This window comes from Bombina bombina, chromosome 6 (genome assembly GCF_027579735.1).
Source record: "Bombina bombina isolate aBomBom1 chromosome 6, aBomBom1.pri, whole genome shotgun sequence".
NCBI classification, from domain to species: Eukaryota; Metazoa; Chordata; class Amphibia; order Anura; family Bombinatoridae; genus Bombina; species Bombina bombina.
In genome coordinates, this window is record NC_069504.1 from 216,218,961 (window position 1) to 216,234,359 (window position 15,399).

Here is a 15,399-nt window from a genome sequence, read left to right on the forward strand (position 1 = left end):
TAACTTACGAAGGGGTTATACAACAGACAACATTTGCTCCTGGCAAATAGGAGACTAACAGGTTGATGGACGATGCAAGGCCAGGGACTGTTTTAGTGACAGTTTGCCCCTACTAGCCTTGCCTAATTGTCTTGCGGTGTTTACCAGGTTAACCCCTTTTTCACCACAAGACAGTTTTGTTGGTACGCTTGTCTCTGTAATGGTGTCTCCTGCTGCGATTTTTCTGCAGCGCATACGTAGCTTTGGGTGAGTTTTCTCTCTAGCTGTCTTCAACTAGTTAATTGAACTAGTTAGGCGTTGTGCTTCCTGCTTGTTCCGGAGTAGACATTTAAGAAACGTTGTCTTATTATATCCCTGGGAGTCAAGGGGGACTGAAGTAGCGCTATCCTTTATAAGTATGCTTCAGGGTGCATTGCTTAATTTTCTTATGTTAAGGTGCATGCTATAGATTACAGTTTTTTGAGGCTATACTGTATTGTTTTTAGGATCTAGAGTCCCAGAGCTCTCTGATCTCTCTATGGGACATTGACATAGTTAGGGGTAAATGTATCTCATATCTGGCTCTTTATACTGAAGTTATAGCTCTGTGTTAAACTTTTTAAGGGGATTGGTTTTAGCCTTATAAAGTTTGGGCTTTTCCTATGTGTGAATGATTATATCTTGGAAGATTTGCAGAGATTTCTAGTTACAATACTTTACAATTGTTTATATAACGCTGGCGATTTAGACTTATCTATACTGGTGTTTACTGCCATCTTGTGGCAGTTAAATGCTGATATTCCTTATCTAATCTACATCAGTTATCTGATGTTTTCATCTTCCCTAAGGAAGTATATTTTGTGGGAAGGGTTTCCCTTCTCTTTGATTGGCATCCTTTATTTCTCTGTGGGACATAAGTTAAATGTCTTTTGGGATATGAATTTAGCATTTTCTGTATTCTAGCAATTTTTATGTATAGGGGACTGTTGCAACAATTTACTGTCTTATGGATAATACTTATTTTCTCAGTATGTCTTAGGACGAAATTCATGATTTATTTGAGCTGAATTTTTATTTCCTGGGTCTTCCCAGGTTGTAAAGTCTTGTTCCTTATTGGCTGAGCGGTCCCCTCTGGAGTGACAGTTTAGCTCTCCTAGAACAGAGCAAACTGGTTTCTGACCCTGGAGTCCTAGGTTCAATCCCAGACAGAGCCTAGCAAGGAAGTCACCAGCAGTGTCCCCACCGTGCAGTTGGCATTACCGAATTAATAGTACCATGAATTTTAGTTCAGGTTGGTTTCCTGTTGTTTATGTGTTCTTACTGACATTTGGTGTTTATCACACCCTATCAGTTTTGCTCTATTATTTAAAGTCTAAGAGGGCTATGTCTTTAATTATAAAGCCTCAATAATTTTCTTAGGGTTAAGTTTTTCTAAATGGAGATCTTTCATTCCATTTTCCCTTTAGTTCAGGATGGAGCAAGGAGTTCATTAGTGATTGAGGAGGTGTTTCACATCCTTCAGTTGGCAGAATCTCACAACTTTCTCATTTCTGCCATCCCATCCCATGTGTGGACTGCTGGGAGGCAGATTACTTGAGCAGACTCACTTTTTGCCCAGGGGAGTGGGCTATTCATCCGGAGATATTCTCAAAATATCCCTCAGGTGGGGAGTTCTGGGGTTGGACCTGATAGAGTTTAGGCTAAACACCAAGCTTCCAGATTTGAATCCAGATCAAGGGATCTGCAAGCAGCTCTGTGGATGCTCTAGTGTTTCCATGGGATTTCGGTCTGATTACCTGTGTCCTCCTTCCTCGGGTGATAGCTCGTTCCATACAGGAACAGGCTTCAGTGCTTCTAATTGCTCCAGCTTGGCCTCACAGATTTTGGTTTGTGGACCTGGGAAAATGTCGTCCTGAGGAATAACCTTCTACTTCAGGGTCATTTTCTTTATCCAAACCTAGAATCTTTGTTGCTGACTGCATGGAGTTTGTTTGCCTAGTCTTCTCTAGTTGAGGTTTTTCTGAAGAGGTTATTGACACCTTGATCCAGGCTCGTAAACCGGTATCTAGCAGGATATATCTTAAGATTTGACACAAATTCCTTTACTGGTGTGAATCTCATGCTTTCCCTTGTGTACGGTAAGGGTTCTCCGCATTCTGTGTTTTCTCCAGGAGGGTCTGGAGATGGGCTTTGTCAGTCAGTTCTCTGAAGGGTCAGATTTCAGTACTTCCTGTTCTGTTTTCATAAAGTTTGGCAAACTTACCAGATGTTCAGTTATTGTTCAGGCCCTGGTCAGTATCAGCCCTGTGTTTAGGTCTGCTGCTCCTCCATGGAGCCTTAATTTGTTCTTCGGGTTTTGCAGCAGGCTCTGTTTGAGGCTATGCACTATGTTGATATTTGTTTTTTGCTATTCTATGCGTAGAGTCTCTGAGCCTTCGGCTCTACAGTGTATTCCCCTTATGTTATGTTCTGTACCTTTAACTGCGGTTGTCTTGCTTGTGGCATCCCTATTTAAGTCCCCTCCTTCCTACCTATGCTTGGTAATTTGTGCTTACTCAGTGTTATGCTGAGCACCAGTGAAGAGACCTAGCTTCTATCCTTTCATCGGATTTCTAAGATCACGTTCTAAAGTATCCTGGCATTACAGCTTTTTGGGGTATTGCTAACCTTACTAGTATATTACCCAGGAACTGTGTTCATTCCTTCTATGCAGTTTGTGCACTTATTGCTGGGACGCATTCGGCTGATCACCCTGCAGCCGTGAGCGGCATCTGACGTCATCCCTTCCTCTCCAGATCCTCAAGCTCACACAGAGCAAACGAACAGCACGCACCTGTTGCAGGATCTCTTCCCCAAGCTCTGGATCCATTCCTCCCCTGAGGACATTCATGTCAGTAACGTACTGTGCTAAGTCCTGTTACGTTCTGCATATCTCCCTGCTGTAATCACTACTCAATTTAAGGCAATACTAACGTTCTTTCATACTGCTTGCAAATATTTCTGTGTCCTCCATTATATGCTACCGCACTGTCAGATGAACTATCAGCTTTTCTTAACACATGCTTGCCTGACCACTACCTAACTGCAATATACAAGTGTTTGCCTGAACTTCACATGTACGTTGTTTGATGAACTGTTCTAAATTGCTTATATCATTGTCTGCCTTCTACTCTGATAACACTACCAGCATGCAATACTAATTATCCTTGTGGCTGTTATTAAACTGTATTATCAACAGTTCAGAATCATTGTGCAGTTTTACCAAATACCTTAAGCAGTATATATGTTGCAACAGTTACATCAGTTGATTCATTTTACAAAATATACTTCACTCTGTATCCATGCAGCAGTGACCCTCAGATCTATGAGCAAAAACAAGGTTCTTGTTAAATCTTATGAACCTAAGGTTTGGTGTGAGACTTAGTGGTCCTGCAACTAAGGATATACATTTCCACTTGATCCATAACACCTTATCTTATTTTTCATGCAGATAAGGCGGTCCTTCGTACCAAATTGGGATTTCTTCCTAAGGTGGTTTCGGACTGTATTATCATTTAGGAAATTGTAGTTCCTTCATTCGGCCCTAGTCCTTCTTCTCAAAGGATGGTCTGTTACACAACCTGGATGTAGTTTGTGTTCTAGAATACTATCTCTAGGCTACTAAAGATTTTGACAATCTTAAGCCCATTTTGTGTATTTTTCTGGCAAAATGTAAGGGTCAGAAATCAAGTCAACTGCTCTTTCTTTTTGGTTGGGAATGGTCTTTTGGTTGGCTTAGGAGGCAGCTGGTCTACAACCTCCTAAAAGGATTGCGCCTCTTTCAACTAGGGCTGCTGCTTCTTCATGAGCCTTTAAAAATAAGACTTCTGTGGAGCAAATTTGCAAGATGGCCACTTGGTCCTCTGTATATATGTTTTCAAGATTTTACAATTTCGATGTTTTGGTCTCAGTTGAGGCTTCCTTTGGGAGAAAAGTTTTTCAAGCAGCGGTGCCTTCATCAGTTTAGGTTTGTCTGTCTTCTCCCTCCCTTTCCATTCTGTGGAAAGAAAACAAAATGTATGCTTACCTTATAAATTATTTTCTTTCCTGGCATGACGAGTTCACGATCCACCCTTGTCTAAGTTCAAGATGGCTTATTAAAGGGACACTGAACCCAAATTTTTTATTTTGTGATTTCGATAGAGCATGCACTTATAAACAACTTTCTAATTTACACCTATGATCAATTTTTCTTCATTCTCTTGCTTTCTTTATTTGAAAAATAATGCATCTAAGCTTTTTTTTGGTTCAGTACCATGGAAAGCACTTGTTTATTGGTGGGTGAATTTATCCACCAATCAGCAAGAACAACCCAGTTTGTTCACCAAAAATAGGCCGGCATCTAAACTTACATTCTTGCATTTCAAATAAAGATACCAAGAGAATGAAGAAAATTTGATAATAGGAGTCAATTAGAAAGTTGCTTAAAATTGCATGCTCTATCTGAATCACAAAAGAAAAAATTTGGGTTCAGTGTTCCTTTTATTTTTTTCTAAACTTCAGGCACCTCTATACCCTTGATTGCACGTTCTTTTCTTCCCTTCCTTCATTCCCTCATTTCCTTCCTTTATGCACATACTGTATGCCCCAATAATGGGCTAACACTTTTTTACAGTTCAAGGGGTTAAACACATTACATGCATTCAATTATCAATGATCCCTTTACACTACAATGTGTAAATTAGACATGTTTTAGGATTGATTATAGATTTATTCTTCCACTTCTCTATCCTCCTGTTTTATATTTTGTGCTCACTGTGAATTTCATAACATAAGACTCTGAACTGTCCTCATCTCATATAATCTGGTTGATGATTTGTTAGGCTGCTTGGCTATCGCCCGTTTCCCACCAACTGACTGCAAGGGTAGCTCAGCATGAAATTCACATCAATTTAAATTTCCTCTCATTAGCAGTAAATTGTGACATCTGCTTGTGTTTTGAAAAGACTAGAGGAGTTTGGTTTGACCACCGTCTAAGAAAGAAAGGCTGTTTAATATCATACTGGATATACAAAATAGCATTTATAACAGCATCTTATATTAATAATCTATTTATTTTTTTATAGCATCAAATAACCTATATCGCAAAAGATTGTGTTTGTTTAAGTCACTACTTATGTCTTAAAAATGTACACCAGTATAGGAATATATGCCTCTAGTTTTTCATCACCAAATTTAAAAAAAAATCCTGTTGAAAACTGCTAAATCCTTCTAGCTAAATAAAACTACATCTACTGCATACTTAAAGGCTTCTTGTTATTCAAAAATAATAAAAAATGATGTTTTTCGCAAAAGAAAATTAATAGAGGGTTGAATGCATAATCTGTCTGAATATTAAATGACAACTTACTGTAGAACCATAATTCTCTAAATACGTTTTTAGAGCAGGTCATTTTTCATATATGCAATATCCGTCTGGACAAGCCATTGTGTCCTTCCTTGTAAGCATTCTTGAATGTCTAAGCATTAGAACACTTAATGCAGAACAGTGCATAGCAGCTACTTGTGATAAATGTAGGCACTTCAATTAATTAAAGAGTCTTGGTCATTTTGTGTTTCGGAAATGAAACTCATTCTGGTTAGCAGTATTTCCAAGAAGTGACAAGCCATGATGTTTCTTATTAAAATTTGCAATGACAGTAAAGTATTTCATTTGCCGAAAATAAAGCCACAAATATGCGAAACTAACCAATAATTTAAAATGTAATTTGTTTATTTTGTAAAACCACAAGACCACAGATCACAAACAGAACTGGACACGTATATTTAATAATTCAGTGGTTTTTATGTTTAAAATAAAATACACAAGCACATGAAACATAGTCTTAGCATCATATACGTAAGTGAACACTACTAAAAGTAGTTCTATAAGAAGTCAAGAGCAAAGATAACAATATTGCATTATACATGAGTCACTCCCTGGACGTGCCCCCCCCCTTTTTTTGTTAATCTTGAAGTAAAAGAGCAGTTGAAGACAAACAGCTTTTTAAAATGTTATATATTGCTGGCCTGTGGATAAGCAGCAAAAAATGACCAGGACATTTGAAAATAGATTAAAACTTTCTTGTTATTTAAATGTATTAATATATTAATGTTTACTTTTGGCATTTTGTCAATATTAGTATTCAGCCATTTTAAAGAGCCAAATTAAACTGTATTTCCATTTGGAGGACCAGAATAGAGACTTAGAAAATAGAATAGAAAATTACATATCTCTAATTCTCTATAAGATAATTGTGCAGGGGGCTTTTGCTCTTAAGTTTTTTATTAGGTGAGTGAGTGTATGTTGGACGCAACATCTAAGACCAGAGGGTACTGCAGGTATGAGTTAATTTGAAGAGGGAGACTAATTGTTAATTACATTGAGATTTAATAGTGGAGGGGTTAATACCATACCTCCCAAGTCCCAGGGGCGTTCTGGGACTAGGAAATTAAATTGAAATGAGAGTGGTAGCAGGCTGGACAATAAGGTATATGTCTGTATGCTGATGGGGGAGAAAAACAGCAACACAACGGCACCACATGGCCTAGTACAGTTACAAAATCATACAAATAATGAGTAAAATGAAACTTGCATAAGTGGGGCACCTTAAGGGAGTTAATAATGTAGACTGGAGCTTTGCAGTTGTCCAGCTAACTGTGCTGGGTGTGACAGGATCAGAGGGCAATGGGTACTATGGGTCAAAGGCACAGCAAACCCTTAAATAGCTATACCAAAGAGATATGGATGCACTCACAATCACATCTGACCTCAGCTGACTACTCAATCAGGTGGTGGATGTAATCCTGTCAGGATCCATCCAACCCAAATATCAAAAGGCATCCAATTATAGCAGATGCAAGTGTGATAAAAACAATATTATTTAAAATACAGCAGTTGCAATTTTAAGTTAAAGTTGTTTAAAAATAAAATTAAACTAGCAGGAAGTGCAGGATTTTGCACAAACGACTCCTGTGACTAATGCTCATTGGCTGATAGGGACAACTCACACAGAAAAAGCTGGTATCATTTAGTACATTAAAAAAGCAAAAAAAAAAAAAAGCATTGCAATACATTTTCAAACTTTGTATTATGTTTCTTGTTTTATTTGAACTTATTAAAAATAATAAAATGAAAGATATGGATGTTATAGTGAAGTCAGTCGCACTGTATATAAGTATTGCCTCTCTGTGTCACATATATTGTACTATCACAATCTTTAATTTTAAATAAAAACAAAAGAAACATAACTTTTATATTGCTCTTTGCATAGCAGTTTATTTTCTGTCTTCCTTTTCTCTTACCAGCTCGTACATTATAAATGACTTCATGGGTATCAGAAATGAAAGTTTTATGAAAGTGGCAGCTGTTGGAACTTGGATGGGAGACTTTGTCACTGCATGGATGGTAAGATACACACACACACACAAATATATGTATATATGTATAGTTTGCTTTCTGATATCACTAAGCAGACTCTTATTGACACGTTAAACATCTTGTACTATGCTCATATGAAATCTAGTGACCTCAAAAAAGGGATATGCTGGGATCTTCGTTATAGGATATGCTGAAAAACCTCTGGGATTATTCTGCCCTTTAGGTTTGTCACCTAAAGCTAATTAATCATATTTACGGTAATTCATAATACAAAAATGCACAACAAAGGGTCATTATAGTACAAAAACTACACGCTAGACAAACATACTGAGACTCTTACTTTACTGCCTGACAACACCAGCATTGTGATGCACAATTTTAAATGGTGGCTGCATATTGTTTGCATTCATTATTTAGATGATTTATAGGGAGATGAACTATTGCATATAACTCTGTTTTTAATCTTGCAAATGGCCAAAGGAGAGGGTGTCAGATTAATTAAAATTCAGAATATTAATATGTCTCATTTATTCTTTATTTCTTTCATGTAATTAGCAAGAGTCCATGAGCTAGTGACGTATGGGATATACATTCCTACCAGGAGGGGCAAAGTTTCCCAAACCTTAAAATGCCTATAAATACACCCCTCACCACACCCACAATTCAGTTTTACAAACTTTGCCTCCTATGGAGGTGGTGAAGTAAGTTTGTGCTAGATTCTACGTTGATATGCGCTCCGCAGCAAGTTGGGGCCCGGTTTTCCTCTCAGCGTGCAGTGAATGTCAGAGGGATGTGAGGAGAGTATTGCCTATTTGAATTCAATGATCTCCTTCTACGGGGTCTATTTCATAGGTTCTCTGTTATCGGTCGTGGAGATTCATCTCTTACCTCCCTTTTCAGATCGACGATATACTCTTATATATACCATTACCTCTACTGATTCTCGTTTCAGTACTGGTTTGGCTTTCTACAAACATGTAGATGAGTGTCCTGGGGTAAGTAAGTCTTATTTTCTGTGACACTCTAAAGCTATGGTTGGGCACTTTTTTATAAAGTTCTAAATATATGTATTCAAACATTTATTTGCCTTGACTCAGGATGTTCAACATTCCTTATTTTCAGACAGTCAGTTTCATATTTGGGATAATGCATTTGAATCAATAATTTTTTATTACCTTAAAAAATTTGACTTTTTCCCTGTGGGCTGTTAGGCTCGCGGGGGCTGAAAATGCTTCATTTTATTGCGTCATTCTTGGCGCGGACTTTTTTGGCGCAAAAAATCTTTTCTGTTTCCGGCGTCATACGTGTCGCCGGAAGTTGCGTCATTTTTTGACGTTCTTTTGCGCCAAAAATGTCGGCGTTCCGGATGTGGCGTCATTTTTGGCGTCAAAAGCATTTAGGCGCCAAATAATGTGGGCGTCTTATTTGGCGCTAAAAAATATGGGCGTCGCTTTTGTCTCCACATTATTTAAGTCTCATTATTTATTGCTTCTGGTTGCTAGAAGCTTGTTCACTGGCATTTTTTCCCATTCCTGAAACTGTCATTTAAGGAATTTGATCAATTTTGCTTTATATGTTGTTTTTTCTATTACATATTGCAAGATGTTCCACGTTGCAACTGAGTCAGAAGATACTTCAGGAAAATCACTGCCCGGTGCTGGAGCTACCAAGCTAAGTGTATCTGCTATAAATTTTTGGTATCTGTTTCTCCAGCTGTTGTTTGTATTGCATGTCATGACAAACTTATTAATGCAGATAAAATTTCCTTTAGTACTGTTACATTACCTGTTGCTGTTCCGTCAACATCTAATTTTCAGAGTGTTCCTGATAAACATAAGAGATTTTATTTTTTTAAATCCATTAAGAAGGCTATGTCTGTTATTTCTCCTTCTAGTTTACATAAAAGTCTTTTAAAACTTCTCTTTTTTCAGATGAATTTTTAAATGAACATCATCATTCTGATACTGATAATGGTTCTTCTGGTTCAGAGGTTTCTGTCTCAGAGGTTGATGCTGATAAATCTTTGTATTTGTTCAAGATGGAATTTATTCGTTCTTTATTTAAAGAAGTATTAATTGCATTAGAAATAGAGGATTCTGGTCCTCTTGATACTAAATCTAAACGTTTAAATAAGGTTTTTAAATCTCCTGTAGTTATTCCAGAAGTGTTTAATCTCCCTGATGCTATTTCTGAAGTAATTTCCAGGGAATGGAATAATTTGGGTAATTCTTTTACTCCTTCTAAACGTTTAAGCAATTATATCCTGTGCCATCTGACAGATTAGAGTTTTTTGGGACAAAATCCCTAAGGTTATGGGGCTGTCTCTACTCCTGCTAAATGTACTACTATTTCTACGGCAGATAGTACTTCATTTAAGGATCCTTTAGATAGGAAAATTGTATCCTTTCTAAGAAAAGCTTACTTATGTTCAGGTAATCTTCTTAGACCTGCTATATTTTTAGCGGATGTTGCTGCAGCTTCAACTTTTTGGTTAGAAGCTTTAGCGCAACAAGTAACAGATCATAATTTTATAGCATTATTATTATTCTATAACATGCTAATAATTTTATTGGTGATACCATCTTTTGATATCATTAGAGTTGATGTCAGGTATATGTCTCTAGCTATTTTAGCTAGAAAAGCTTTATGGATTAAACTTAGAATGCTGATATGTCTTCTAAGTCAACTTTGCTTTCCCTTTCTTTCCAGGGTAATAAATTATTATCTCAACTGTTTCTGGAAGGAAGGGAACTTTTTTACCAAAGGATAAAAAATCTAATAATCATTTTCGTTCCTTTCCTCACAACAAGGAACAAAAGCCAGATCCTTCATCCTCAGGAGTGGTATCAGTTTGGAAACTATTTCCAGTTTGGAATATATCCAAGCCTTATAGAAACCTATAGCCAGCTCCTAAGTACCCATGAAGGTGCGGCCCTTATTCCAGCTCAGCTGGTATGGGGCAGATTACGTTTTCTTCAAAGAAATTTGGATCAATTCCGTTCTCAATCTCTGGTTTCAGAACATTGTTTCAGAAAGGTACAGAATTGGCTTCAAGTTAAGGCCTCCTGCTAAGAGATTTTTTTCTTTCCCGTGTCCCAGTTAACACAGCAAAGGCTCAGCATTTCTGAAATGTGTTTCAGATCTAGAGTTGGCTGGAGTAATTATGCCAGTTCCAGTTCTGGAACAGGGGCTGGGGTTTTATTTTATCTCTTCATTGTACCAAAGAAGGTCAATTCCTTCAGACCAGTTCCGGATCTATAAATATTGAATCGTTATGTAAGGATACCAACATTCAAGATGGTTACTGTAGGACTATCCTGCCTTTTGTTTAGCAAGGGCATTATATGTCTACAATAGATTTACAGGATGTGTATCTGCATATTCCGATTCATCCAGATCACTTTTAGTGTCTGAGATTCTCTTTTTAGACAAGCATTACCAGTTTTGTGGCTCTACCGTTTGGCCTAGCCTCAGTTCCAAGAATTTTTTTCAAAGGTTCTCGGTGCCCTTCTTTCTGTAATCAGAGAACAGGGTTTTGGTATTTCCTTATTTGGACGATATCTTGGTACTGGCTCAGTCTTCTCATTTTCGAAGAATCTCATACGAATCGACTTGTGTTGTTTCTTCAAGTTCATGGTTGGAGAATCAATTTACCAATCAGTTCATTGATTCCTCAGACAAGGGTAACCTTTTTAGGTTTCTAAATAGATTCAGTGTCTATGACTCTGTCCTTGTCAGACAAGAGAAGTTTAACATTGATATCAGCTTGTCAAAACCTTCAGTCACAATCATTCCCTTTGGTAGCCTTATGCATGGAAATTTTAGGTCTTAGGACTGCCTCATCAGATGCGATCTCCTTTGCTCGTTTTCACATGCGACCTCTTCAGCTCTGTATGCTGAACCAATGGTGCAGGGATTACTCAAAGATATCTCAATTAATATCTTTAAACCGATTATACGACACTCTCTGACATGGTGGACAGATCACCATCGTTTAGTTCAGGGGGCTTCTTTGTTCTTCCGACCTGGACTATAATCTCAACAGATGCAAGTCTTACAGGTTGGGGAGCTGTGTGGGGGTATCTGACGGCACAAGGGGTTTGGGAATCTCAGGAGGTGAGATTTCCGATCAATATTTTGGAACTCTGTGCAATTTTCAGAGCTCTTCAGTCTTGGCCTCTTCTGAAGAGAGAGTTGTTCATTTGTTTTCAGATAGACAATGTCACAACTGTGGCATACATCAATCATCAAGGAGGGACTCACAGTCCTCTGGCTATGAAAGAAGTATCTCGAATTTGGTTTGGGCGGAATCCAGCTCCTGTCTAATCTCTGCGGTTCATATCCCAGGTATGGACAATTGGAAAGCGGATTATCTCAGTCGCCAAACGTTGCACCTGGGCGAATGGTCTCTTCACCCAGAGGTATTTCCTCAGATTGTTCAAATGTGGGAACTCCCAGAAATAGATCTGATGGCTTCTCATCTAAACAAGAAACTTCCCAGGTATCTGTCCGGATCCTGGGATCCTCGGGCGGAGGCAGTGGATGCATTATCTCTTCCTTACAAGTGTCATCCTGCCTATATCTTTCCGCCTCTAGTTCTTCTTCCAAGGGTATTCTCCAATATTCTAAAGGAATGCTCGTTTGTCCTGCTGGTAGCTCCAGCATGGCCTCACAGGTTTTGGTATGCGGATCTTGTCCGGATGGCCTCTTGCCAGCTGTGGACTCTTCCGTTAAGACCAGTCTTTCTGTCTCAAGGTTTTTTTTCCATCAGGATCTCAAAACCTTAATTTTAAGGTATGGAGTTTGAACGCTTGATTCTTGGTCAAAGAGGTTTCTCTGACTCTGTGATTGATACTATGTGACAGGCTCGTAAATCTGTATCTAGAGAGATATATTATAGAGTCTTGAAGACTTATATTTCTTAGTGTCTTTCTCATCTTTTTTCTTGGCATTCTTTTTGAATACCGAGAATTTTACAGTTTCTTCAGGATGGTTTAGATAAAGGTTTGTCCGCAAGTTCCTTGAAAGACAAATCTCTGCTCTTTCTGTTCTTTTTCACAGAAGGATTGCTAATCTTCCTGATATTCTTTGTTTTGTACAACCTTTGGTTCGTATAAAACCTGTCATTAAGTCAATTTCTCCTCCTTGGAGTTTGAATTTGGTTCTGGGGGCTCTTCAAGCTCCTCCTTTTGAACCCATGCATTCTTTGGTCGTTATATTACTTTCTTGGAAAGTTTGTTTCTTTTGGCCATCTCTTCTGCCAGAAGAGTCTCTGAATTATCTACTCTTTTTTGTGAGTCTCCTTTTCTGATTTTGCATCAGGATAAGGCGGTGCTGCGAACTTCTTTTGAATTTTTTACCTAAGGTTGTGAATTCTAACAACATTAGTAGAGAAATTGTGGTTCCTTCATTATGTCCTAATCCTATGAATTCTAAGGAGAAATCATTGCATTCTTTGGATGCTGTTAGAGCTTTGTAATATTATGTTGAAGCTACTAAGTCTTTCCGAAAGACTTCTAGTCTATTTGTCATCTTTTCCGGTTCTAGAAAAGGCCAGAAAGCTTGTGCCATTTCTTTGGCATCTTGGTTGAAATCTTTATTTCATCATGCCTATGTTGAGTCGGGTAACACTCCGCCTCAAAGGATTACAGCTCATTCTACTAGGTCAGTTTCTACTTCCTGGACGTTTAGGAATGAAGCTTCGGTTGATCAGATTTGCAAAGCAGCAACTTGGTCCTCTTTGCATACTTTTACTAAATTCTACCATTTTGATGTGTTTTCTTCTTCTGAAGCAGTTTTTGGTAGAAACGTACTTCAGGCAGTGGTTTCAGTTTGAATCTTCTGCTTATGTTTTTTCATTAAAATTTTATTCTGGGTGTGGATTATTTTCAGCAGGAATTGGCTGTCTTTATTTTATCCCTCCCTCTCTAGTGACTCTTGCGTGGAAAGATCCACATCTTGGGTAATCATTATCCCATACGTCACTAGCTCATGGACTCTTGCTAATTACATGAAAGAAAACATAATTTATGTAAGAACTTACCTGATAAATTCATTTCTTTCATATTAGCAAGAGTCCATGAGGCCCGCCCTTTTTGTGGTGGTTTTGATTTTTTTGTATAAAGCACAATTATTCCAATTCCTTATTTTATATGCTTTCGCACTTTTTTCTTATCACCCCACTTCTTGGCTATTCGTTAAACTGAATTGTGGGTGTGGTGAGGGGTGTATTTATAGGCATTTTAAGGTTTGGGAAACTTTGCCCCTCCTGGTAGGAATGTATATCCCATACGTCACTAGCTCATGGACTCTTGCTAATATGAAAGAAATGAATTTATCAGGTAAGTTCTTATATAAATTATGTTTTTTCCTTTATGAAAATGTTAATCTGAATATAAATATATTTTTGGAAAATATATATTCTAAATTATTCTCATAAGTAATATTTGACATTCTTCTGTCATTTGAGGTTCTCTGATATATTAAGATTTACAAAAAGGTTGTAACTTTGTCTAATTTCTTCAGAAAGTCTCCAGTTTCCTCATGAAAGACATCCTGTTGTTCAATAATAAAATGTTTAAAGGGACACAAGTGAAAATTAAACTTTCATGATTCAGATAGGGCACACAATTTTAAGAATCTTTCCAATTTACTTCCATTATCACATTTTCCACAATCTTCTTATCTACACACTTATTGAGACATCGGCTCCTACAAAGCATGTGCACAAGCTCACATGGTATAAGTATATTAGTGTGTGATTGGCTAAGGGCTGTCACATGATACATTTGCCAAAAAAAATAATTCTACATCTTTTGTGAAATTCAGAGTAAGAGCTATTGCATTGTCTTTTTATTATGCACTTGTTAATTATGAAATTGTACTGTGTTTAGTGGTCCTTAAAGGGATACTAAACCCTGCTATAATTTAGATAGAGCATGCCATTTTAATCAACTTTCTAATTTAATACTATAATCATTTTTTTTGTTCTCTTGCTATCTTTATTTTAAAAAAAAGCAGGAATGTAAAGCTTAGGAGCCGGTCCATTTTAGGTTCAACACCCCGAATAGTGCTTGCTTTATTAGTGGCTACATTTAGCCACCAATAAGCAAGTGTAACCCAGGTTCTGAACCAAAAATGGACTGGCTCCTAAGCTTTACATTCCTGTTTTTAAAATAAAGATAGCAAGAGAACACTGCAAAAAAATGGTAATAGGAGTAAATTAGAAAGTTTCTTAAAATTGCCTGCTCTATCTGAATCATGAAAGAAAAAATGTAGGTTTAGTGTAAGAGATGGGAGCACATTTCCACTTGTCTAATAATTTTTTGTCCCATTAATATTGCTGTTATTATGAAACCTTTTATATCTATAGTCATTGGAAAAATTCAAATATTATCAAAGCGTTTACATTATTATTATTATGATACTTATTATAATTATTATTATACTGTTATATAAAGTATGTATTGAACTGATATTGTTATATAAAGTATGTATTGAACTGATATTGTTATATAAAGTATGTATTAGACTGATACTGTTATATAAAGTATGTATTAGACTGATACTGTTATATAAAGTATGTATTAGACTGATACTGTTATATAAAGTTTGTATTAGACAGATACTGTTATATAAAGTTTGTATTAGACAGATACTGTTATATAAAGTTTGTATTAGACTGATACTGTTATATAAAGTATGTATTAGACAGATACTGTTATATAAAGTTTGTATTAGACAGATACTGTTATATAAAGTTTGTATTGAACCAGCACTTTTTTTTCTACCCTTGACTAATCAATATAATTTTACAACTGGGGGATATCTATCAAGCCCTCAACCGCAAATACGCTGTTATTCCGCAGTGTAATTGTTGCAAGCGTGATCAGACCTAGTTATCAAAGCTTACAGACTGGCAAAATTTGAAATATGTGATGTAACATACGATCCGCTTGTCTCAGTCCGACACAGATCGATGCTTATGTCATTACAAATGTTCCGAATACACATGCGACACT

The 15,399-nt window shown here is 37.1% G+C and overlaps 1 protein-coding gene across 1 annotated transcript in view; it reads left to right on the forward strand.

Annotated features, from left to right (window-relative positions):
- TMEM117 (transmembrane protein 117) overlaps positions 1-15,399 on the forward strand; it is a 1,400,775-nt gene that overhangs the window by 927,764 nt on the left and 457,612 nt on the right. Inside the window, exon 4 of the mRNA XM_053719203.1 lies at positions 7,306-7,405. Coding sequence (XP_053575178.1) covers positions 7,306-7,405 — 100 coding nt within the window. The remainder of the gene's footprint in view (positions 1-7,305; positions 7,406-15,399) is intronic.